The 26939-nt window shown below is 44.2% G+C and overlaps 1 protein-coding gene across 3 annotated transcripts in view; it reads right to left on the bottom strand.

Moving 5' to 3' along the window:
- ALDH5A1 (aldehyde dehydrogenase 5 family member A1) overlaps positions 1-26939 on the bottom strand; it is a 34743-nt gene that overhangs the window by 2209 nt on the left and 5595 nt on the right. Inside the window, exons 4-11 of one of the 3 annotated variants that reach the window (XM_049105875.1) lie at positions 26192-26308; positions 20555-20698; positions 19183-19326; positions 16293-16451; positions 11416-11585; positions 8358-8416; positions 6815-7012; positions 1309-1376 (exon numbers count right to left, since the gene is read on the bottom strand). In XM_049105875.1, coding sequence (XP_048961832.1) covers positions 1309-1376; positions 6815-7012; positions 8358-8416; positions 11416-11585; positions 16293-16451; positions 19183-19326; positions 20555-20698; positions 26192-26308 — 1059 coding nt within the window. Of the gene's footprint in view, positions 1-1308; positions 1377-2526; positions 2674-3295; positions 7013-8357; positions 8417-11415; positions 11586-16292; positions 16452-19182; positions 19327-20554; positions 20699-26191; positions 26309-26939 lie in introns of those variants that run through there. The other 2 variants (XM_049105876.1, XM_025443154.3) reach the window with 2 other exon arrangements.

The raw sequence follows: 26939 nt of genomic DNA, 5'->3' as shown, positions 1-26939 counted from the left end.
CACTTAAGTTCTCTTTTTTGCATGCATGTTACACTTGAATGAAATTTTTAAAAAAATTTAAATTCAATTTCATTAACATATACTGTATTATTAGTTTTAGAGGTAGAATTTAGTGATTCATCAATTAAATATAACACCCAGTGCTCATCACATCACGTACCTTCCTTAATGCTCCCACTCAATAAGAACCTTACCAAATGACTTTAAAGCCAACTAAGTCTAAAGGGATAGCATGAGGGATTTTCTTGGTGGTGGTGGAACAATTCTGTATCTTGATTCTAGCAATGATTACACAAACCTTCCTACTGGTGGGATTAAGTTGGATATAACACACATTCAAACAGAGTCTACAAAAAATCGGGAATACTGTCATAAGGCCTGTATAAACAGTATGATACTATGTCAGTTGCCTGGTATTAGTTATGTAAGATGGTAACCACTGGGGGACAAAGGGTGGAAGGTACAGAGGAATCTACTCCTTTTGCAACCTCCTGTGAGTTTATAATTATTTCAAAATAAAAAGTTGAAAGATTGGGCACCCGGGTAGCTCAGTGGTTGAATATCTGTCTTTGGCTCAGAACGTGATCCCAGAGTCCTGGGATTGAGTCCCACATCTTCTCCCTCTGCCTATGTCTCTGCCTCTCTCTCTGTGTCTCGAATGAATGAATGAATGAATGAACGAACGAACAAATGAACTAATGAAAGATGTTGAGGGTAAACAGCCAGAATCATGATTAACAGTGAAATGCTAAAAGTTTTTCCATTAAAGTCAGCAGTAACAACAAAAAGCAGAGCCAGCATGTCTCCCCTTTGGAGATGAGTTTAGGGAATGGCCAAATTTCCTATATGTGGCATACTTAGTATTATCACCTCTGTCCTGAAAGTGATGAGCCCAGAGTTGCAGGCCTGAGGTCTTAGCTAGTCTGACATAGCACCTGCAAAAACATTCATGTGCCCTGAATCATCGGGACAGGATTGTCTGTGGTCTACACTGTGGCTAGTCCTTCCTAGTTAGTTGAAAACATGGATGGACGATACATAAATCTTCAGACTGCCAATTTCCAAACCCATGTCCGACTCATTTATAAAGAGCACATGCAAATAGAATGTGCAGGTAGCCTTTCAATGCTCTTAGATGAAGCAGGGCCTGCTAATTTTCAGGAGAAGTTTCCCAGACTTCATAAATGAAAACCACCCTAATTTGCTTTTTAATTTGTTGCAGGCTAAATCAGGAAGAAAGCAGCTGTAGCAGAACGTGTACTGATAGAAAAATGTAAGAAATAGTAGGAAGATAAAAGTAATACTTGCTTTTAAGCAGAGGCCTAGGCCAAGCATGGAAAGAACCTCCAAATCGAGAGGTAAGTAGATAGTTCCTCCTGGAAATAAAGTAATTTTAAAAATCAAAAGCAGGTTCAGTGGAATAGTAGGCATTGTCTACACAAAGCATGGCCTTTCTGGGTTATCTGATTCCACATTCATTGCCCTTGAGGCATCTGCTTACTTTGTGCCATTGTAGAGAAGAGCAGTAGGAAGTGCAAATTCTGTCCTGTCCTGGAGTCTCACTGACTTCCCTCCCATGTATGGAAGAACCCAGTGTGTTTCCATTTGCACATTCATTTCAAGGCTCCTTATCCATATAAGTTTGTGTGAGGTTCTTTTGGCTTCTTTTAACTGGTTATAATACCCTTACAAGTTTCCTCATTAATGAGTTTGGGTTTTTTGTTTTTTTTTGTTTGTTTGTTTTTTTATTTATGATAGGCACACAGTGAGAGAGAGAGGCAGAGACATAGGCAGAGGGAGAAGCAGGCTCCATGCACTGGGAGCCTGACATGGGATTCGATCCCGGGTCCCTGGGATCACGCCCTGGGCCAAAGGCAGGCGCCAAACCCCTGCGCCACCCAGGGATCCCCTCATTAATGAGTTTAATGAAACACTTCTCATATGTTCATTAAGAAAAAAACCAAAGCAGGTAAAAACAAATACATGAACTCAATGGAATGACAAAGGGAGGCATATATCCAGTGGCACTGCTCTTTTAATGAAAAACTTACTTTTCTTCAATGCCAGATTAAATGAATCCACATGAAATTTTTTTTTTAAGATTTATTTGAGAGAGACCACAAGCAGGGGGAGAGGAAGAAGAGAGACACCCCCCCACCCCCACTGAACAAGGAGTCTGATATGGGGCTCAGTCCTAGGACCCCAGGATCACAACTTGAGCTGAAAGCAGACACTTAACCTACTGAACCACCCAGGTGCCCCAAGGCTACATGAAATTTCTTAAAATATAAATGAGCACTGGGTAAGAATATAAGATACACTGTTAAAATAACTAACAGTGATTATATCTGAAGAGCAGGATTTCAGAGAATTTCTTCCTCATACATCTCTATCAGAAAAACCCAAACTTGGGAAAAAGTATATAATGGATAACAAACAGTGGAATGAATAGAAGATACTGGCAAATTTGAGAAAGCTGGAATATACTCCTTTCTCGTGCAGCTACATTTATAAACAACAAAAATGTTCAGTTTAGTTCAGCAAACATTTAATGAACACAAACCATGGGACAGATCTTCCTGCAGATGCTAGTGTACACAGTTTCATATGCAAGCTTCTGGCCCACAGCATGCACTGACTAGCAGCTCTCTGTGGAGGGAGCAGTATTTACACCTGTAGGAGAGGAAAAATAATTTTCCTTCTACCCTCCTGAGTTCTTGGCTGAGACCTCTGTAATCAAAATTAGAGGAAAAAGAGAAAAGCAGAAGTTTAATAACATGTATGCCTCACATATATATGGGAGAGACCCAGGGAAGAATGAGGAACTCCAAGAGGTGGCTTAAAACTCTGGCTTATGTAACATCCTCAAGAAAAGAACAATACATTTGCCGAGAAATGACAGGAGGAAAGCCATTGTAGATTTTCAAGGGCAGAGATAAAGGCCAGTTGGTAAAGTTTGTTGGATAGATTCCTTTGGTGCCCTCTTCGGACGCTAGGCCCTCTTCAGGATCTAGAGTGGTCTCTGGGAATCAACCTTTGTCCTTCCTATTGCATGGGTGGGAGCACCTTTGTAAACTTGGGTCCTGCTTTTAAGAAAATAGGGGGCATTTCTGCCATCCGCTTCTTCTAGGCATCTTCACAATAATCCTTACACCAGAGCAGCATATTTTGGGATGGCATATTCTGCTACTCTTCATACCTATCTGAATGGGTCTAATGATGTCCAATATAAACTCAAGTGATAAATCAGAAGGGAGAAAAGCAGAACCAGAAACCTTAACACAGAAACAGGAAATTCTGTTAATGCAACATTTATTAATTACACATACACACACACACACACAACTCTGCTGACAAGACACTGATCCATGTACACAATTATCAAAAATTGGAAAAATTAGTTACGTGCACATTTAAAAAGCAAAACGTTTCCATACTTCCTACTACATGTATTCCCAAGTTTTATCCTAAAAAATATAGCACACACACAAAAATCAAAGCATAGATATTCAAGTAAAATGCTGTCTAACATAGCTGCACATGAATAATTAAAACCCTGGGCTCAGCCTTCAGGAAAGCAGGCATGCGGCACAATCTAAAGTTAACAGTATAACAGTAAAATAAGATTTATTTGCATTGTGCTTCTGATATTTATTTTCACTCTTTCCATTAGAATAAAGGAAAAAAGAAACAAGGCTTGATGTAAAATCATGTTTGCAAGCCACTCAAAGGGATAAACGCAACAGATACAGATAAGCTGTTTCAATGGAATGCTTGCCTAGCTGGGGAAAGTAAATTGAGATGTTTTCTCTAGGTCAAGACTTCTGTTATCTGGGTAATTTCATCTGAGTTATGTGATTATTGCTGGCAAGTTCTTGGGGAGAACTTTTTGGAGCCATGCCCAGAAAATTACTTTTTATGTAGGTGTTCAAAGAAATAAAATAATGCCTGATAAATACAGGAAGATCAGTGTCTCCCTCAGCATCAGTGTGTCCAGATTAGGGGTTGGCAAACCTTTTCTGTAAGTATTCAGTCAATATTACAGGCTTTGCAGGCCACACTGTGGGTCTGTGTTGCTGTACTCAGCTCTGCCAAGAAAGCAGCCATGGATCCAATGTTAAATGAACGGGCATGGCTGTATTTCAGTAAAGTTTTATTGGTGCGAACCTGAAATCTGAATTTCATATAATTTTGTGCTATGAAATATTACCCTTTGATTCCCCTGCCCCCCCCCGGTGCAAAATCATTTGGAAATGCAAAACCATTCTTAGCTCTGGGTTGTAGAGAAACAGTGGTGGGCCAGATTTGGCTTGGAGCAAACCCCTGGCAAACATCACCACACAGGATTACCTTATTGAAAACCCCCCAAAATGTTTGATTAGAGACAGTTTTCTTTCTTCCCACAACCCAAAACAATGTTACTAAACAGTAACTTATTTCCTTCTCAAATTATTTTAATCATAAAATTAATCAAAGACATTGCAATGTGTCTCTGGGCCTCAATTTATGTTGGATGAGCCAAATATACAAGAAAACTTAAATCTGCCACCCCACCAAGGAATCCATTGCCTTACAAAGTTGCACACGTACTTAAATGCATTCTCCTGGCACCTCCAAGCATCAGTGTTCCAGACTTCTAACAAATAATGTTATAGCATCTTTATTGATAAAACAGATGGATATATCCAAATCTTAAGAATTAGAATGTTATATAAAACCACCTAAAATATAAAAACAAAAAAGAAATAATCTGTCGATGTGCTGCATATGTGATTCTCAATAGGCCCTGGGGGAGGGATGTCACCAGGAGGCAGAGTTCAGCTCATTTCTTCTGTGAGTATTGGGGATATGGCTGGTACAATGTAGGCTAAATAGAAGGTAGCTTCAGGACCGGCAGGAAGTTCCTCTGTGCCTATGGGCATTCCAGACTATTACTGACTTAACCATGGCTCCCCCAGGTTGCAGGGAGGAACTCAGAGTACCAAGGGGCAGGGGGACAGGAGGAATTGCCCCCACCAGCACGCCTATCCCTCAGGTTCTCCTTCTACTACCCACAATATTCATGGGATGTCAGTGGACTCCACACACAGAGTGGGAAAGAAAAGAGCTTATCTCTGCTTATTCAGCCAGGAACAGCCTTGATTCCTTTCCCTCTAAATGAGTATGGGTGGGAGGCATGTCCAGAAAAGCCTAGAACTTTCTGAATCAGAGTTCTTTCAGAGTGATAGGGAACACTGGTCATTTTTGTTTCAAATAATGAACCGTAAAAACTCTTCTTGGATAAAGGGTGCCTGGAATTCAAGGTCTCATGCCTCTTCCGTTAGGTGAACTGGCAATGATAGATATTTATTTTCCTCTTGGGGTCACTGTGGTGAGACTGCTTTTGTTCTTTTGGAGCTGAAGGAGCAGCACCCCATGAGGACAGGAAGAGCAGGCTGCAGGGGACAACTGCTTAGTCTCAGGTAGGAGCGCAGGTGGGCACTAGCCTTCTTCACCTTGGCAGAGCCACACCTGGATGCCCAAGGTGGGGGGCTATGCTGCTACTAACATTAATGGCTCCTGTACTTACACTGAATTTTCTTTCTTTCTTTCTTTCTTTCTTTCTTTCTTTCTTTCTTTCTTTCTTTCTTTCTTTCTTTCTTCTTTCTTTCTTTCTTTCTTTCTTTCTTTCTTTCTTTCTTCTCTCTCTCTCTCTCTCTCTCTCTCTCTCTCTCTCTCTCTCTTTCTCTCTTTCTCTCTTTCTCTCTTTCTTTCTTTCTTTCTTTCTTTCTTTCTTTTTGGCAAATATTTCACTGTCAGGCTCACAATATCCCATCAAGCTAAGTAAGGCATATACTGAATCTCCATTCCACACGAGGAACAGGGATGCTGAATGGCATGTCTACAGGGACAAAGCTATTATCGGGTAAAGACACTGCTGGGCCATGCCTTTCTGTGAGCACCTTCCCATCTACCAGCTGAGAAAGGTAAGGTCTTTGCTTTATGCTTAACCTCATTTCCTAAAGATGAATGGAAAGGAGGATGGAAATAAAAACAAAATCTTTAAGTAGTAATTTTAGGATGATGAAGACTTAAGCTTAAAAAATGATACAGGGGTGCCTGGCTGGCTCAGTCAGTACAGCATGTGACTCTTGATCTTAGGGTCATGAGTTCAAGCCCCATGTTGCATATAGAGATTACTAAAAAATAAATAAACTTTAAAAAAAGAAGGTCCAGAAAAAGGGAGAGGTGCCTTTTCATCCCTCACGGAAACACAGACAATTCTGTGCTATTTCAGACGTCTTAAAAATGATGAACTCAGCCTCTGTGGCAACACCTCTGAACACACAATAGGTGTCTGTAGTGTGGAGCTGGAAGATTGCCGCGGATGGTGTGCCCACCCTGGCCAGCCTCTCTGTTGTGCTCAGGGCTCCCCTGCAGCCCTCTGGTCCCAGCTCAGAGCCACAGGGGAGATGGCTGTGCTGCCACCCAGGCAGTGATCGAGCCTTTGTGACAGGCCCCCAGAGCCACCCTCATGCTGCAGCTTGCTCTGAGGCAAATGGGGCTGTGGCGGAGTCCCAGGGCTTTGCTCTATAAACACAGTGCTGGTTCTTGGGGAAGCTGCTGCCACAGGAACATGGCCTCTATTGGTCCCTAATTAGGTAAGGGGAGGGGTGGGATTCACCTCTACTTAAGATTATGAGCATTGGAGAAGTTTTTAAAATTCTTAATTCTAATAATCTAGAAGTTCATTTAAAATAATGGAGGGCATGTCCCCATCTATGTAGGTAAGCTTCCTTTTTTATTTTTTAAAGAACTAATCAATCCTACAAACCTCCAAAACACACATATTTGAGTTCCAGGTACTCATCAATGCCATACTTGGACCCCTCTCGCCCAAGGCCAGATTGCTTCACGCCTCCAAAAGGGCACTCCACAGAGGAGATCAATCCTTCGTTAACGCCAACCATGCCAACTTCCAGTTGCTCTGCTACTCTCCAGATCTGTGCTGGGTCTTGAGAGTAAAAATAACCTGTCATGGAGATAAGGAACATTCAGAGCACGTGGAACAGTCGTTAAAGACATCATGTCTAAAGCTGAGGATGCCACTGGCAACTGGGTCTCATCTGGGGCCTGGGATCCTCCCTGCTCCCACAGGGGGCCCCAAGCTGGTCCTGTCCATGTCTCAGTCTCAGAACCATGGGCTGTAATCGTTCTGCTTCTGATCCACCCTCAGGAAGGCTCGCTTCATCTCCTACCAGGATGCCTCCCCAGCTCCTGCCACCTGCTGCCCAGCCTCTCCCGCACAGCTCTGTGAGATTATTGTCACAGTGTTTGCCCCACCTTCTGCTAACTATAAGGTTAACCTCTTTGTGAATACTTGGACCCTCCCCAGTGTGGCCTTGGCCAACATTTTCAGTGTTACCTTCCATCATGCCACTCACCAGCCATCCTCTCCAAACTCTGCAACCAAATTGTCCTCATCCTTCCTTCCTTCCCTCTTAACTTCCTTGGTCCCCTCTGCCCAGAATTTCCCTCCTCCCATCTCTGCAGAAGCAGAACACTGCTCATCACCGATGGCAGCCCACAACGTAGTGCCAGGTGTAGTTCTCTCTGCCCTCATCCGGTCACCAGGGAAGAAAGGCACACTGAGTGAGTGTCCCTGAGGCTCTCCGGCACACATCTCACCCAAGCCTTATGATAACTCTATGTAGGGAGCGTGGGGGAAGGGCCTACATGGTGTGCATGTCCTTCTTCTTGGTATAAATGCTTCCCTTATGCCTGAAGTGGCAGCTCCTGCAGAGCTGTAGCTAGCTGTATGTCTATGTCTCTATCTTTCTCAGTACTTCCCCCACGGTGGAGGCTAAACATCGATTTGCTGAGTGCATTTATGTGCGTACAATGATGTCAGGATAACGGTACACGTTGTGGCCACCCTGACCATCTCTAAACTAAAAGGACGGTGGCTACTCAGGCCGTCTACATGTGTGCTCGTTGCCTCTTTCGCAGTCCCTGGTGCTCTGCCGCTGCCTTGGGTCTGGTTCAGGCCGCCAGGAGCCAGGTGGTCAAATGGAAGACAAGACTTGGAATTTCTAGGCAAGCCTGTGAGGACATGGGACTTGTGTGGCATGTAATTCTCCACCCACAACCTGTGCCACCTCGTCTCTCCTGGTCCCCTCGCTCTCACCAGAGAACTGCCAAATACAAAAGTCCCAGGCAGAGGACCACGAACTTGCACAAACTGACTTGTGCCCCAGGAAGCAGCAAACATATACTCCAATGGCATTTCCTTCTCAAAACCCAGGGTGATATTTAAAAGGCAAGCCCCAGCAGCAGCTCGAGAAATGGTTCGGACCACACCCAGCAGGAAGACCTACCTGCTAGCCCCACGTCAGCCGCGTTAGCGATTGCCACAGCCTCCTCCTCTGTGTCAAATCTGCCAAAGTGAAATGCATTGTCAGCAAACTCTGTAGGGGAGAGTAAAGAAAACTGGCTTGTTTTTCTCCTGTTTTCCCAAATAATGGCAAAGGGTAAATCGCAGTTTTGCAGAGACTCCAGGGCAGAGTATGGAAGAAAACAGCCCCACTGCTCCGCACGTGCTGGCTCCTCTCTTCCAAGAGCACAAACGCAAGCAGGCCGCCAGTAGGAAACCACAGCACATCCAGGCTATCAAACCAAACGCCTTCAAAAAGGATTACTGCTTTTGCTACCTACTGAGACTATATAACAATCAGCAACCACCTTAGAAGCAAGCGTCATGTGGCAGAAAGGCATCGGAGGAAGCCAGAGCCCGAGTCCTGAGTATGTGGCCCTGGGGGCCTGCTCCTACCTGCAATGAAGAGTGCTTGTACCAAAGCCTTGTGCAGTCCCTTTCAGCTTTATCATTTTACTTCTGGAACAAGATCTGAGAAGCATTTTTTCTGGGGCAGACAGCTCTAAGCACCCCAATTCTTTTTTTAAAAAAGATTTATTTATTTATTTATTCATGATAGACACAGAGAGAGAGAGAGAGAGAGAGAGAGAGAGGGAGGCAGAGACACAGGCAGAGGGAGAAGCAGGTTCCACACCGGGAGCCCGACGCGGGACTCGATCCCGGGACTCCAAGACTGCGCCCTGGGCCAAAGGCAGGCACTAAACTGCCGAGCCACCCAGGGATCCCCTAAGCACCCCAATTCTTAAATTCAGATGTCTGATGGCAATGAGGGGAACCCTCCTACCACTGTGCTCCTACCACTCTGTGCCCAGCGGAGGGGTGTGGGAAGACCAGGGCCCACTAGTAACAACTTGTCCCCCTCTCTGACCTAATTTAATTATGTAACAACAACCATAATGATATCAGGCAATGTGCTAAGTGCTTTATGCACATTATGTAATTGAAACTGTGTAACTACTCTGCAAAGCAGGTACTAGTTCAATTCCTTTTCCATGCAAGGACCGTTGGGCTCAGACAAGTTAATTCACCCAAGGGTACACAGGTATGAAGCAGCAAAGCCTGAATCTACTGTACACCCAGTTCAACTCCAAAGCCTGCACTCCTAACCACTGCATCCTTCAGGCTCCCTGAAGATGTCAAGTTCACATTCTAGGAAAAAAAAAATTTATTAAGACCAAGAAGACAAAAGTTCTTCAAGTGGTCCATTTTCTCCAGTGGTGGATTAATATGTAAATCTCACTAGCAAGATAGTAACAAAGCCAAGAAAGTAAATGATAAGAGAGACATAAGTGGTGCAAATAGCACCAGGGGCCAGCTCTTCTTGGGAACCTGATGCTGGAGATGCTGGAGCAGAGACAAAGAATCCTAGCTCAAAAACCCTCAATCAGCAACTAGCACCAAAAACACAAGACACTTCCGGAGGCCGAGAGGGTCGTGGGATCCTGACAAGTGGGAGAGAGCTAGGAGCCCCCCCCCACCCCACCTTGGAGGAGTGGGAAGGGCCAGAGCACCACGGAGCCTGCAGACTGGAGGGTGACGGAGGGACTGCACCTCCCACACTGTGCCTGCAAATTCAGGTGCTATTGCCTACAGACCTGGGTCCCTGGACTGATGCTACGAGGCTATAGGCAGAAAAGCAGCAGAGACAGCTCAGAGTGGTGGGGCCCCACCAGAGCTTGAGCCTACCCGGCTTGGTGTGTAGACAATAGCGTGAACAAGAGGCTTCTTCCCTTGAACCACTCTCATTACTCCAGCGGTAACCACAAAATACACCAGGAAGCAAAAAATACCTGGGGCATGGGCAGAAGTGTTGAGACTGGGTTTTCATACTAGAAGCTTCCTTTCCTACGGGTCCAATGTATCAGAATCAGCGCAGACTAAGGCCTAAGCTTTTTACCACAACTCCAAGGCAGATACTACCAGTCAAGGCTGCTAAGAGTTCAAGGAGCTATAGACAAGTTCACAGAGAAAAGGGCAAGACATCTGAGGAGCTCTGAGAAGGAAAAGGATGACAAACCTGTGATGATCTACACAAGAGAAGGCAGAAACACTGGAACAGAATAAAATGTAAGAAATGGATAAGCACCCATAGCAGGGGTATAAGGTGGAATAATGAGGTGAGAACGTCTCACGGGGAAGAACGAACTAGAGGAATCAAGGGTGATAGAGTAACTAAAGGAATGTGGTGGATGGGTTGGGTAGCAGAGGGCACGTATCTGAAGAACAGATGACTCAGCTGGCAGGTGGAGGAGACAGAGTCTCAGGAGGCATCGGGAATGGATGAAAAGGTGCGATGAACAGATAAGCATGAAGAGAAGTGGGGGGTGATGCAGACATGTCACTTCCACAGACTTCCTAGAAGGCCACTAAAGAATGATGGACGAGATAGACACGTTGGATATGAAAAGAAGACATCAAGACTGCAGCATGGAGAGGCTTTTAATGTGCCTCATCAGTAAGACTTAAGAGTGTCAAAGACCGTGAGAAATCTTAACAGCCTCCAAGAGAAAAAATAGATCCCTTTCAAAGGAACAAGAGCTAGACACTAGCTTTCTTGGGTATGATCCTGGAAATAAGTAGACAATTAATGGTATCTTCGCAGTGTTGAATATAGAATTTTATCCAGGTAAAATTATTATGGACTTCTCAAAGTGAGATAAAACATCACCTAAGAACAGAAAGAGTAAGTTCATTTCCCACTGATTCTTGAAAGAACTCTTTGAGGATGTGTTCCATGGAGAAGAAAATGGAGCTCAGAAGAAAGTAAGAAGGGGAAGGCAAAGGTGAATTTTGTGGTCTAAATAGGCAGTGATAAAAACACACACATATATTTTTCAGAACCATGAATGAAACCTGGCTCTTTGGCTGACACAACACAGCTCTGCCCCTGCAGCCCGGCCTCCCACCCGCAGGGCCTCGAAACAGCATTTGAACTACATTTCTTTCTAGGTGTCCTTCTGTCCTCCTCTTCTCCCATCTTCCCACCGGCAGGGTGATCTTACTTGATAACTGGTGCAAGAGGCCCAAACGTCTCTTCATGAGAGCAGAGCATATCCCTGGTGACATTGCTAAGCAGAGTGGGCTCAAAGAAATTTTTTCCAAGCTGGTGTCGCTTCCCGCCAGTCACAATGGTGGCCCCTTTGGAAACGGCATCACTCACATGTTTCTCTACCTGCATGAAGAGAAAAAGAGGAGCCTGGGAAAGCTAGCTTGAAGATGATATAATCTGTTAGAATGTTAAATCTGCAGAAAACTGTGTTTGCTTTCTTTTTCTTAAAAAATAGATTGAGAATGACATGCTCTTGTTCCTTCTAGGTAGAAAGACCAAATATGCAGAGACACCAAAGCAGGAAAAGGGTACGTGGCATGTGCAATGCCACCTTCTCCTCCTCTTAGATTTTCTGCTGTTTGATCTTATGATTTGTTGAAGGATCTAGCATGGCCTGATGTCCTTCTGGGCCTGACACTCTGTGGTTTTCCTGGGATTGTTCTTTGCACTCTTGAGTTAGCTCCAGGTTCTTGGGTGCCATGTTGTCTTCTTGGCTTTCATTCTGTTCTAATACATTCTCAAGTGGTTGTTTCAAGAAAAGTACACTGAAAACACGTACTTCCAATTTTCCAACAATGCATGTGTGATGTCTTACCTTATGTTGGCTGGTGACAGAATTGTAATCCAAAATCATTTTCCTTCAGAACTCTTGAGTACATGTCTCAGTTTCTAGTGTTGTTAATGAAAAGTCAGTTCAACAATAGTTCTCAGTCCTTGGTGGGTAGCTTACCCTCTCTCTGGAAGCAATTAAAATCATCTTCTATGTTCCTAACATTCCAGTGTTTTAGCAGAATGTATCTGGGGCTTTTTTCTTACATTCTACTAGGTGGTAGGTAAAGTCTTTCCATCCGAAGAATCCTTTTCCCCGGCTCTGACTTTCCATGTTACTTACCTGGTAATGCTACTTCTCTCTCAGTTCTTTCAGAGCGACTATTGCTAAAACGGATACCCACTCACCTCCAGTTAATCTGATTTCAAATTTTCTCATATTTTTTGTCTTTGTTTTTAGCTTTAAATCATAAGAGATCTCCTAGATTTTGTGTTCCATCTTCAGCTGATTTTTAAAAAAAGATTTGACCATCATGTGTTTAATTTCTAAAACCCTTCTTGTTCTCATTGCCTCATTTTCACAGAGCCTGCTTTTGTTTAGAGGTGCTACTTGCTCAAAGCACCTGGAGGATGCTATCGGATTCTCAGAAAATTCCTTTCTGTCCCCAGACTCATCCACTTCTTGAGGGTCGACTGTTCCTCTCATATAAGTGCTGAGCATTTGCCCTAAAGGTGTCATGACTTTTGGTTGTTCACCTTCTTCATTTAGGTGGGTGACATGGGTGGCCTTTGCTGTTTCCAGTCTCTCGCCTAAACAAGAGGGACAACAGCAAGCTCAGGTTTATTCTGACTTGGCAGGCTTCACTTTAGGGACAGCCCCCTTCCCCAAGGGGCAAAAGCAGGAAAGGCCGCCTCCAGTACTCCCACCCTCATTCTTGAAGCTGGAGCCCAACTAGGTAGGCTGTGGTATCTCTTGCCCTGAGCAAATGTCTCTGCTGTCCTGTGTGTACTGGTGGTGCTTATGAGGAGAAATGGTATTGGAACCACCCAGAAAACTATGCAAAATATAACCAGTCAGCACCATGTCTCCCTCACTTCCACTCCTACTCACCCCAGCCACTTCTAGATAGGCCCATCCTATAAATTGGCACCCACTTCCCCTGCAGGCTTTCCCTGGGCATGCCTGGTCTGTGCTGACTTTTCTGTTAATACCACCAGAAGCTCTCCATAGACTCTGGTCCACTGGAGCCCTCTCCACTCCCATTCTCAATGAGATATTCTATGGGATTTCAGGAAAGGTAAATACAGGCTTGGGCACATTCTACCATCCAGACCCACCCTCTTCAAACCCTTGCCCCAACCATGCGCAGAGTCCACCGTCTCCAACAAATCCTCATCAGCCATAATGGCTTACTTCCTAGGACTTACAGCTCTAAAAATAATTATATTTAACATATTTAACAAGGCCCACTTCTTTGCCCCCAAATAAAATATATGCTTTGCCCTTTTCTAGTCATCTTAAATGTCATGTGCAATTTTTCCCCCTAGAACCTACCCTGTGACTGTATGTATACTAAAGCCAACACATGGATGTTTTCAGGAGGTGCGTTCTAAGCTCTCCAAAAAAAGAAATCCTTCACCTGTCCTTGCTTGAAGCGCTAGGAAACAGCGCCCTCTAGAGGGCATTGTTTGCATCATCACTTTGGCAAGAACAACAGAATCTCTAGGAGGATGGTCTCCTGGGCCAGCAAATTAGCAAGAGCTGGGGCATTTAAAAAAAAAAACAAACAAACAAACCCAGTGCTGAGAATGACTCACACCCAATCCCCTCGGGTAGGACCCAGGCATCTTTAGTTGTGAAAGGCACAGGGTGCGTTGAGAACAGCACTCTGGGCTTGAGCCACAGCTAGTACAGACCCAAATCATCTCCATTGGCCAATCAAGTCCAAAATCCCCTCAAAAATGCTAGTGGTACCAATGGCCACTTACTTAATTTATTTATTTAAGACTTTAGGGCAGCCTGGGTGGCTCAGTGGTTTAGCGTGGCCTTCAGCCCAGGGTGTGCTCCTGGAGACCTGGGATCAAGTCCCGTGTCCGGCTCCCCGCAGGGAGCCAGCTTCTCCCTCTGCCTGTGTCTCTGCCTCTCTCTCTGTGTCTCTTACGAATAAATAAAGTTTTTTTAAAAAAATATTTTATTTATTTATTCATGAGAGAGGCAGAGACACAGGCAGAGGGAGAAGCTGGCTCCCTGCGGGGAGCTGGACACGGGACTTCATCCCAGGACCCCGGGATCACAACCTGAGCCAAAGGCAGATGCCCAACTGTTTGAGCCACCCAGGCGTCCCCCAATGGCCACTTTAATGCATGTTCTCTATTAGGGCAATCCCAAGGCAATAACTACAGAGTTCTGTCAAACCTTGATGCATCCCTTGGCTCCCACTGGCTGAGGCACAGACATGGGTTCAGATGACATGGCTGCCCACTGAGTCTAGGCAGTGCTAGAGTTCTTGGTCCTCAGGTAGCCAAAGAACAGGCAGGCTGTGCATCCAAGCTGGGTACTGACCTGACCTTAATTTTGGTTCCTCAGGTGACACCTAGGAGGCTGGCTGTGTCAACTTCTGGCCACCTCTTCTCCCTTCTTTTCCCACACACAGTCCAGCCCCCAATTTCTGTCTGCTTTAAATTATTCTATTAAAATCCTTTCCACTAGTAGAGACTTACCTAAGGAGCACACTGGATGTTCATGTTTTTGTTTTGTTTTTTGCTTTGGACGTTCATACTATAAGAAAGTTCTTTGTAAGCAATTCTAAAAAGGATTTTGCGTTTTCCCCCTTTATTTATTCAACTCCAGTAGAGTTAACATACAGTGTGCCATTAGTTTCAGTTGTACGATATAGCGATTCAACACTTCTGTACATTACTCAGTGCTCATCACAGTAAATGTACTCTTAATCTCCTTCACCTGTTCCCCCATCCCCCCACCCACCTCCTCGCTAGTGACCATCAATGTGTTCTCTAGAGTTAAGAGTCTGATTTGTGTGTGTGTGTGTGTGCGTGTGTGTGTGTGTGTGTGGCTTGTTTGTTTATTCCTTAAATTCCACATGAGTGAAATCATATGGTATTTGTCTTTCTCTGGCTGATGTACTTTACATTATACTCTCTAGATCCATCCCTGTTGTTGCAAATGGCAAGATTTAATTTTTTTTTTTAGTGGCTGAGTAATATTCCATTGTATATATTCCTTCTTTATTAAAAAGGATTATGTTTTAAAAGAGGAAGCTGTTTTATTTTTTTATTTTTTATTATTTTTATTATTTTTTAAAAGATTTTATTTATTTATTCATGAGAGACACAGAGAAAGGCAGAGACACAGGCAGAGGGAGGAGAAGCAGGCTTCCATGCAAGAGCCCGATGTGAGATTCAATCCACCAACTCCAGAGGCAAAGGCAGATGCTCAACCGCTGAGCCACCCAGGCATCCCAGGAAGCTGTTTTAAAACAAGGACAGGGCACCTGAGTGGCTCAGTGGTTGAGCATCTGCCTTTGGCTCTGGTCATGATCTCAGGGTTCTGGGATTGAGTCCTGCATCAGGCTCCCTGCAGGGAGCTGGCTTTTCCCTCTGCCTATGTCTCTGTCTCTCTCTGTGTCTCTCATGAATAAATAAATAAAATCTTAAAAAAAAAAAAAAAAAAAAAGGACAGAAATCTCACCTATCTAGACTATGACTTTCTGTGAACAAAGAGATCCTTCCTAAAAGCAATCTCCTTTTCTTGCCATCTATAGATCCTGGGCATGGTTTCTGCTATTCCGAATCTCCCTATGAGGATGCTTTTGTCAAGGACTCTTCTGAAAGGGTTTTTGTTTTGTTTTTTGTTTTTTTTGTCAGTGGAAACCAGCATTTCAGCTGAAACTTACATGACTTCAAAAACAAAAGCAGTCTTCCTTTCCTTTTGAGTATTCAAAAAATTAAAGAACTTTGTCTTTTAAGATCCTAATTCCTGAGGCAGCCAGGGATAGAATTATCACCACTATTAGAGAAAACCTAGGAAGGACAGTAGAAGATCTAAACTGACAGATCTCATGGGCACTCAATGTAATGACAGAACTGGAAAAGTTTATGGCCAGATGATGCCACTTAATTTATGGGCAGAAATTCACGTTTTCCTGATTTCACCATTATTTTCAAAACAGCCTTGCTGGGCACTCTACCAAAGTATTTTTTTGCTAGTTAAGCCTTTGATATCAAAACCACGAAATTTAATAGAAAATCAAACAAACTTACCTTTTCTACTGCCTTTTCATCAATTAATGGACCTTGAGTAGTTCTCTCCTCAAATCCATTACCCACACGCAGGTTTGTTTTCATTGCCTCAGCAAATTTCTTCACGAAGGAATCATGAATACCCCTTTGCACCAGGAAACGATTTGAGCAAACACAAGTCTAGACAAAACAAAACCAAACAAAATAAACTCACAGACCAGTTTATCAGAAGCTACTGATCCAACCAATAAACATGTGACTGCTGCTACCTATGTGAATGTGAAAACACTTCCCAAGGTGGCTCTCATCCTGTGTCCAACCTGCCCCGTTCCTCCCCAAGTGGGTGGCACCCTGAAGATAAACGTATTAAGTGCACATTCTTCTCCAACCTCCTCCATAGCTGCCACACCCTGTGGTTAAACATGTAATTAAGTACAAATATCTGTGCAAAAATAAGAAAGCCCCCGACCCAAGTTTTTTCCAATGTGTTAAGTCAAGCCATTATGAAACAAATAGGGAAAGAAAAAAGGAGCATAAAGAACCCCTAACTCGGGGATCCCTGGGTGGCGCAGCAGTTTAGCACCTGCCTTTGGCCCAGGGCGCGATCCTGGAGACCTGGGATCGAGTCCCACGTCAGGCTCCCGGTGCATGGAGCCTGCTTCTCCCTCTGCCTGTGTCTCTGCCTCTCTCTCTCTCTCTGTGACTATCATAAATAAATTAAAAAAAAAATTAAAAAAAAAAGAACCCCTAACTCGGGATCCCTGGGTGGCGCAGCGGTTTAGCGCCTGCCTTTGGCCCAGAGCGCGATCCTGGAGACCCAGGATCGAATCCCACGTCAGGCTCCCGGTGCATGGAGCCTGCTTCTCCCTCTGCCTGTGTCTCTGCCTCTCTCTCTGTGTGTGACTATCATAAATAAATAAAAAATTAAAAAAAAAAACATTAAAAAAAGAACCCCTAACTCCATGAGAGACAGTGATGCTGCAGCAATAGAGCAGGAGCAGGAAGGAAGGCAGTCAAAGGCTGACATATCCATTAGCTTATTAAACTATTCAAGGTTTGGCTGAATCAGATATTTTGAAAATGGACAAGCTTAAATTATTAAAAAGACCCTTATTTTTTTTCTCTAATTAAGCCTAATATATTTTTTTAAAGATGTATTTATTTTAGAGAGAGAGGGCACACATGTGCAAGCAGGGGGAGAGGGAGAGGGAGAAAGAATCCTCAAGCAGACTCCCTGAGTGTGGAGCCCTATAAGGGGCTCAATTCCAGGACCCTGAGCCGAAATCAAGAGCTGGCCACTCAACCAAATGAGCCATCCAGGTGCTGCTAGACATAATATTTTTTAAATTACAAAATATAATCATATTATAGGAAATGCAGTTATCATTGATAGATTTTCTTCTTCTTTTTCTATTGTTAAAGATTTTATTTATTCATGAGAGACATGGAGAGAGAGGCAGAGACATAGGCAGAAGGAGAAGCAGGCTCCTGATGGGGAGCCTGATGCGGGACTCAATCCCAGGTCCCTGGGATTATGACCTGAGCCAAAGGCAGACACTCAACCACTGAGCCATGTAGGTGCCCCTGACAGATTTTCTTTTTGTCTTTTTTCTTAATCATGTATTTTTCTAATAGAAACTATAGATACTAGGTAGGTATAAATTTTGTGTTCTATGTGTTTTATTGGCTTCAAGTAATATATCTCAAAGTTGTAGCTTTGTAAGTGTAACTGAAGCTTATACACCTTGGCATTTTATGTTTCTAAAGAGAAACACAGGTAATTCTGAAACAACCAAGCTTATTTAAGGTTATATGAAAGGGGAAAAATTAATTACCCAAACTATTTGATATACAGAATATTATACAACATTCTACATTTTTTTTCAAAATATAAACTCTCAGGAGTTTTTATTTTGTCTGTGGAATGCACTTAAAACTACTTATTGATGGTACTCTAAGACAAAGTAAGAATTTTTTTGTAAGAAGCCAAGTTCCTGGTAACAGCTTGGAAAGAGCCTGGGAGACAGGACCCTCAGTCCACAGAGTTAGGACTGTGACCCAAGGATCTAGGACGTCAGGTCAACCAGTCTCTCCAGAGTTCCATTTTCTCGACTGGAAAATGTGAGATTTGTATCAGGTCACTCTGAAGGTCATGTCAGGACTGCCTCTGGAGGTGTGAACTCAGGCCATCACTCTCCCGGGTGACAACCTGGTCACCCCCTGGGCACACTGTACCAAGTGCCTATCTGGCTACCTCCATCCCAGGGACAGTGAGACCCAGGCACAGGGTTTTGAGTTCTTCAAGAACTATCTCAACATTTTCCTACCTTCTCTTCCCTCAGACTGTGGGCCTCAGACCCTAGCTGTTTGGGCTATTTTGTGTCTGAGGAGATGATCTTACCTGTTCTGTACAGAAAAGCCCAATGAAGGGAAAACTATGAAAATAAACAGGTCCAAAGAGCAGGAAGAAAAGAACAATTTGATTAAAAAGTATCTGCTGGGGCACCTGGGTGGTTCAGTGGTTGAGCATGGCCTTTGGCTCAGGTCATGATCCTGGGGTTCTGGGATCGAGTCCCACATCAGGCTCCCTGCTCAGCAGGGAGTCTGCTTCTCCCTCTGCCTATGTCTCTGTCTCTCTCTCTGTATCTCTCATAAGTAAATAAAATCTTTTAAAAAAATACCTGCTGTTCAGAAAATTCCTCATAGCCTGGGATTACACCTTATTTCCCTTTGGACCCTCTGAGCTGAGAATAGTTGCTGGCAAAAAGAGGGCCCTGGCTAACTGTTTGCTGAAAAGAACGATGGGAGGAACCGACAAGTTTCCTTGCAAGAGGTGAGATGGATGGTTAAGAGCTTTGTGAAATACACACACACACACACACACACCCTGAAAAAACACTGTAGGACTCACCTGTCCAGAGTTCCTAAATTTGGATGCCATGGCCCCTGCTACAGCCTGGTCCACGTTGGCGCTGTCAAATACAATGAATGGGGCATGGCCACCCAGCTCCATGGAAACCCTCTTCACAGAGCCTGCTGCATGGTGCAGCAGTACCTGCAGGCAGAGGACAGACTACGTGAGCACTACACCAGGATCTACCTGGCCTAGTAAACCTTTGTTTTAGATGTTGACCCAGCAGGGAAAAAAGCCAAGAGCACAGTAGTGTAAATGGGATGACAGTTTGCATAAGAACAAGAGGAATAATCATATATATTCATATATGAAGAAGAAACAGGAAGGTTACAAAAAAATAAAAGTCATTACTGATAGAAGAGAGGGAGTCAGGGTCAGGGGGGAGATGAGCCTTCTGAGCATGAGCAAGTTTATACTGTCTTGCTTCTTGAACCATAGAAGCATATTACCTATTAAAAATTGTATGATAATAGGGCTTAAGCATAATATAGGGAAGATAATAAAATCACCCAGAATCCCACAACCCATAGCTTACTACTGATCAAATTTTAAGGTATATTGATCCAGAATTGAGCCACACACAAAGGTTCATATAGATGTACTTTTTTTTTTTTTAAAGAAAACAGAATGGTAGATTTATACAGTTTTTTAACCTGCTTTATCTTCCCCATTAGCCATGCATCTGGAACATCTTAACACATTCATAACACCTTATACCTTCTTCCTTCAGGGCAACACTGTAACGGGAAGATTCTCTCATGGCAGCACATCTGTTTCTAGAACATTCCTTTAGATGCCTGCATACAGTTCCACTGTATGGCTTTTCCATAAACTTAGTCAGCCCCCATCTGTGGGAAATTTAGGTCTCCAATTCCTTGCTATTCAAAATAACACTGCAACTATTCTCTCAGTATAAATATGTAGAAATAGAATTGCTAGCTCATGCACAATTGTAAAGTTTTCTAAGGAAACAAAAGACCTATTTCTATAAGTACCTTTATACTAAATACAATTTGGGTTCAGTTCTGAGACATCCATTTCAACATCAGTTGTGTGTTTCTGGAACCTTTAATTCTAGATAATGAAAGACCTGTACATTCCAGAACTGAGGCGATACAACAGACAGCTTTCAGCCACTTCACATGCAACAAATCCTGGGTACTCTGGCCACCCCAACTCTCGGTATCGTCAGAGAGGAGCCTCTGTCATGTCACAGGAAGGGTGAGCAGACATTACTTTATCCAACAGACCTCTTAACACTCTACTGCGAATCTCCCAGAGAGTGATCAAGATGAACTAGAATTTTCGTACTCTATTCAGAGAAAACACCAGAATGACAACTATTTCCTTTGGGAATTAAGTCACGTACCTTTCCAGTAGCTGTTGAGCCAGTAAAGGAAATTTTGGACACTAGAGGATCAGTACAAAGTGCTTCCCCGACTTCCTTGGCCTTCTTCCTAGAGCAGGGAATAACATTGTACACACCTGGAGGAATCCCAGCCTGGTTTGCGAGCTATAGAGAGAAACAGCAAACAGGGGAGCAGCAAATGAGCAAACTGGAAAAACAGAAAAAGGGAAACAGATGTTTTCATTAAAACATAATGGAAAGAAAACTAAGCTCACTTTGGGGACAGAACGGATATATATTTGGAACTAAAATAAGATCCTTATTCATGCTAAAGTGATATTAAATGTGTTGTCACACATTAAACTATAGCATGACTTTTAATGCCACTTTCTGTTAAAAAAAAAAAAAAAAAGAAAAGAAAAGAAAAAAACAAAACAAAACAAAAACCTTGGATTTCTTTCCCGAGAAAAATCAGGGGAGGGTTCAAGAAGCTATAGAAGCTGCAAAGGGAGAGAGTGGCCAGGAGACTCCCAGAGCACCTCCTGTGTGCAGGGCAGCGGGCAGACCTTCCTGCAGGGGACCTCTGCACCCAGTGGAGACAAGCAGGAGGCCTCACAGGGAGATTGTGCCCAGGCCACACGACAGGGAAGAGAGGAGCCAGCACACAGACCCCTGCTGCCTCGGCCCGAAACCTGCACTCTTCCTGCAGTGACCCTCTTTGGATCAGGCATATCTGGAATTACAATAGCTCTGAATCTCATTAACAATTAACACTGCTTAAATCTGACTGGGGAGTCTGGGAAGACGGTGGGAATGGCAGTGCTGGACTCTCTCCGAAAACAGAGGCAAAACAGAGGCAAACCAGAGTATCAAAGACAACATTTACAAGAGTGGATGTAGTGTCAGCAAAGGACAGCTACATCCTTTTATTTTTATTTTTATTTTATTTTTTTATTGCACCACAGTGCTGACCTAAGGTCTGACTGCCCAGGCATCTGCTTCCAACATGCATCTCGAACAAACACATGGCTGGCCACACCACTGAGATAAGGAGCCAGGCAGCCCTCCCCCTGAAGTTTTAGATAACAGAGAGCTGGGCAACTTGCTTTTTTGCCTGACCAGTGGGTACGGACACACCACTGATAGCTGAGAGCATCGGCACACTCAGAAGCCACAGAAGGAGGCTGTTTGATGGACGGGGTGCGGAGAACCCCAAGCAGCCCACAGGGCAGGCCAACCTGGAACAGCCCCTGTAAATGCCCAGCACAACAGCAGGTGCAAGCCAGAGACTCTGGAGTGAGGACCAAAGGGCATGGAAGGCCAGCCCCAGGAACCATGTAATAAAGGAGGAGACCACTCAGTTCAAGCATGGAAGGGAATGGAGCCAGGAAATCTCGGAGAGCAAGAAAACAAAAGGTACTCTATGAAGTCAGAGACTCAGGCCTCCTTCTAAAAGTTTAGGAAAACTAACTTCAGGGCAGCCCGGGTGGCTCAGCGGTTTAGTGCCGCCTTTGGCCTAGGGTATGATCCTGGAGACCCGGGATTGAGTCCCACATTGGGCTCCCTGCATGGAGCCTGCTTTTCCCTCTGCCTGTGTCTCTGCCTCTCTCTCTGTGTGTCTCTCACGAATAAATAAATAAAATTAAAGAAAAGAAAAGAAAACTAACTTCATATAAAAATCAAGTAAATGCTCAGAAAAATACCCCCCCACACACACACAAAATCCCATACAACATTATTAAAAGAAAAATAAGAATAAAGAACAGAAAGCATCCTTGTGGACAACAGAAGTATTCCAGGAAGGCATGCCCCTGAAACAGATCAAAGCTGTAACTTACTATGAAGGAAAATAAATTATTAAAAAAAAAATTGTACCAATATACAAAAGAACAACATGAATCAGGATTAGAGAAATTCTGGAAATGAAGTAAGGGAACACAGGAAAGAATTAGAAATACAAGGACAGGGATCCCTGGGCGCCTCAGCGGTTTAGCGCCTGCCTTTGGCCCAGGGCGCGATCCTGGAGACCCGGGATCGAATCCCATGTCAGGCTCCCGGTGCATGGAGCCTGCTTCTCCCTCTGCCTGTGTCTCTGCCTCTCTCTCTCTCTCTCTCTCTCTCTCTGTGTGTGACTATCATAAATAAATAAAAAATTAAAAAAAAAAAAAAAGAAATACAAGGACAAACTAATTTCAGAAATGAAAAGCAGGGATGCCTGCATGGCTCAGTCGGTTAAGCATCTGCCTCTTGGTTTCGGCTGAGGTCCTGAGATCAAGTCCTGCACCAGACTCCCTCCTCAGCATGGAGTCTGCTTCTCCCTGTCCCTCTGCTCCTACCCCCCACCCCCTGCCACTGCTCTGTCTCTCTGAAATAAATAAATACAATCTTAAAAAAAAAAAAAAAAGATATGAAAAGCAAACCAAAAGGAATATGAGAACAATGTAATGGATCATACCTTTATGAAAACCAGAAGGTGAAAAAGGTATTTTTAAAGATTAGGAAACGATGAAAGGGATAGGAGAGAGTGATGAAAGAGACTGACCATGTGGATAACAGGAGTTCCTGGAGAAGTAAACCGACCAAGGGTAAAGAACAGATCCTAGAAACTTCCCAGAAAGGAAGCTCTCAAAGCAGACATCAGTTAGGCACAAACGCATAGAAGCCAACATGAAGAGGCCACCGTTGACCAAGAATGGAACGATTGGAGCTTCATGAAAGACAATAATTACAAGGTACTGAAACTCATCAAATACACTAAAATTCATTAGCATGCAATGATACTTAAAAAACAAACGAATTGGTGACCGTCAGCAGATGGTAGGAATAGGTTATTAATTCGAGAAACTGGTAAATAGAAGGAATCAATCTATGTACCCTGCCTTTTCTACATGAACTTTCTGCTGGTGACCAAATAGCAGATCACGGGAGGGTCTGTGTTACAGAAGTGGTCTAGGGAATAAAGGAAATAGAAATGAAAGACTCTAGGGGATGCCTGGCTGGCTTAGTCTCTAGAGCGTATGACTCTTGATCTCAGGGTTCTGAATTCAAGCTCCATGTTGGGTGTAAAGATGATTTAAAAATAAAGTCTTAAAAAAATTAAAGAAATGAAAGCATTCCAAGATCATGATTTCTGTAACTCCAGACGGGGAGCACTGACCAGCAACCCTGCCAATATCATGACAAGAGACAACTCACTGTATGTGCCTCCTGACAAAAGGATGCAAGGATCCCGAACCCACGTCTGACGAAGTCTGGATGAAGTTTATAGGGGTTTTTAAAACTGTGATCCTGGGCAGCCCGGGTGGCTCAGTGGTTTAGCGCCTCCTTCAGCCCAGGGCGTGATCCTAGAGACCTGGGATCGAGTCCCACATCAGGCTCCCTACATGGAGCCTGCTTCTCCCTCTGCCTGTGTCTCTGCCTCTCTCTCTTTCTCTGTCTCTCATGAATAAATAAATAAAATCTTAAAAAAAAAATAAAAATAAAAATGTGATCCTGAGCCTTTCCAATCTCACAGGTATGTGTTTCCAAATAAATTGCATAAGCAGGAAGGGTCTACTGGTCATAAATTGGTACTGGTTCTGAATACTATAATTTGTAGGAAGCACACCACTAACTATATGTAGGCCTAGGGAGTCTAATAATATGCTAACTTACATACATTGTACAGATTTAAGAATTATCTCAAGGAAAACTATTAACAGTTCGTATTTTAAAAAGCCGTCCAGGGATCCCTGGGTGGCGCAGCGGTTTGGCACCTGCCTTTGGCCCAGGGCGCGATCCTGGAGACCCGGGATCGAATCCCACATCGGGCTCCCGGTGCAAGGAGCCTGCTTCTCCCTCCGCCTATGTCTCTGCCTCTCTCTCTTTCTCTCTCTGTGACTATCATAAATAAATAAAAAAAATAAAAATAAAAAAATAAAAAGCCGTCCATTTGGTTAACGTTTCCATAGTACTATTTGCCTCTGAAATAAGGTGCCGTTGGGGGAAATGCCCTGTAGGAGAGGAGCTTCCAGTCCCTGGGTCTGGAGCCACACCAGGCCCCTAAGAGCCCAGAAAGGCAAACGCAGTAACTGTCGCTGCCTTCTGGAAGCTCCACCAGCTGACCCTGGGGTGAAAGACAGTGGCACAGAGACTCAAAGGAGGAAGAGGTCCCAGCCCAGAAAGGAGGTAACGAGGCCAGCAACTGACACCCACACTCAGCGTGGCTCTCACAGCATGGAAGCCCTCCAACATTTCTGAGTGCCTCCTAGGTCCAGGCACTGTGCCAGGCTTGGGCATACAGCAGTGAACAAAGCAGATGCAAGTGGCCATCTCTGTGGAGCTTACATTCTAATGTAACTGAGACAGCAGGTATGTCAAGTGGCCCTAGTGCTAACGGAAGAAGAACAAAGCAGAGAAGGGGATCAGGGGCATGGGAGTGAGAGGCTGTGCTTTTCCAACAGGGTGGCCCATGAAGCCTCCCTGAAAAGGTGGCATTTGGGTGTGCCAGGGGAAGAACTTTCTGGAAGAAGACAAGGCAGGTGTAGAGCTGAGTCGGGGTAAGCCTGGTGGGGTGGCAGGGGCCAGAGAGGCCGGAGCAGAGGGGTCTGGGGTTTTGGAGTGACAGGTAAGGTAAGGGCAGAGGGGGATTAGGGTCTGGAGGGTGGCATCTTACAGGGCCTTGGAGGGTACTGTAGGAAGTCTGGACTTTGAGGGACATGAAAGGCCATTGGAGAGTTGTGGGTTGTTTGTTTTGTTTTTTTAAAGATTTTCTAAAAATAAATAAATAAAAAGATTTTCTCAGAAAGCGCACAGGCGGGGGGGGGGAGGGGCAGAGGTAGAGAGAGAAGCAGACTCCCTGCTGAGCAGGGAGCCTCACACGGGAGGAGATCCAGGACCCTGGGATCATGTCCTGAGCTGAAGGCAGACACTTAACCGACTGAGCCACCCAGGCGCTCCCTCACTGGAGAGTTTTAAACAGAAGAATGGCGAGATCTTCCTGAATGTTGATTGAACTGGAGAAAGGAGAGGTAAATAAGAGGTTCCCTACATGTGAGAGATGCCCACACTTTAGTTGTATGCCTGCCTAATTAATAAAACTAATGGACAGATACTATTTTTAGGGCAGCCAAAAACACATATTGTCTACAAATGTCAGAAAATCCCCCATTCACTGTTTTTTCTAAACATCTAACTTAGGGGTGCCTGGGTGGCTCTGTCAGTTAAGTGTCTGACTCTTGATCTCAGCTCAGGTTTTGATCTCAGGGTTGTGACTTCAAGCCTCACATAGGGCTTCACACTGAGTGTGGAGCCTACTTAAAAAAATAAAATAAAGGGACACCTGGGTGGCTCAGCGGTTGAGTGTCTGCCTTCAGCTCGGGGTGTGATTCTAGAGTCCTAGGATTGAGTCCCACATTGGGCTCCCCGTAGGGAGCCTGCTTCTCCCTCTGCCTATGTCTCTGCCTCTCTCTCTCTCTCATGAATAAATAAAATCTTTAAAATAAATAAATAAACAAAACAAACAAACTGACTTAAAATAATTCCTAGTAAATTAAAACACCATCCAGGGTGAGGTGTAGCCAAAGAAGGAGGCTTCAAATCTGCTTCTTTCTGCCCTGAATAAATAATCCTCACTTGGCTTTGTCAGCTCTGCACACACAGGGGTGGGGGGATACTCACCTCGGCCAGGGCCAGGGCAGAGAAGGGCGTGTGTTCAGCAGGTTTCACCACGACGGTGCAGCCAGCTGCCAGGGCGGCCCCCACCTTCCGGGTGATCATGGCACTGGGGAAATTCCACTGGGGTCAGAGAGCACAGAAAGTATGAGAGAGGGCAGGCTGCCCCACAGTGCACAAGAAGGCAAGTCAGGAAGTCATTCAACAAATTCCATTGCATAAACGGACTCTCATAAAGTAGTGCTCCAGCTCCTGCTCAGGTGAGCTCAGAACACCTGACACCTGTCAACTCCAGGGGCTCTGCAGACAAAGGCTCGTAAAGACAGGAAACCTTTCCAGAATTTAAAACAGTACAAGACTGTCCACTCCGGGACTTGGCAAACTTTGTAAGGGGCCCGATTGTAAATATTTGGGTTTTTAGGGATGTACAATTTGTCAAAACCACTCCCTGGTTCTAAAGTGCAGGCAGCCACAGACTGTATGTATCGGAACGGGCATGGCTGTGTCCCAGTAAAACTTTATTTACAAATACCGGCAGCAGGCTGGATTGGCCCTGAAAGCCATAGTTTGCTGGCCCTTTGGGAGAAAACATTAGTAAAGGTAATTTTGGAAATGGCAGATGATTACTTCCTTCTATTTACAGATAGACACGTGTAGGTATCTCCATATCTATATTAACAGTTTTTATTTTGACAAATACTTGCAGAGTGCTTCTTCTGTGTGAGGCACTACTCTCAAGCACTTTTAAATTAAA

Source organism: Canis lupus, chromosome 35 (assembly GCF_003254725.2).
Source record: "Canis lupus dingo isolate Sandy chromosome 35, ASM325472v2, whole genome shotgun sequence".
Lineage (NCBI taxonomy): Eukaryota > Metazoa > Chordata > Mammalia > Carnivora > Canidae > Canis > Canis lupus.
The sequence above is the reverse complement of the archived record's forward strand: the minus strand, read 5'-3'. Positions and strand labels throughout refer to the sequence as shown.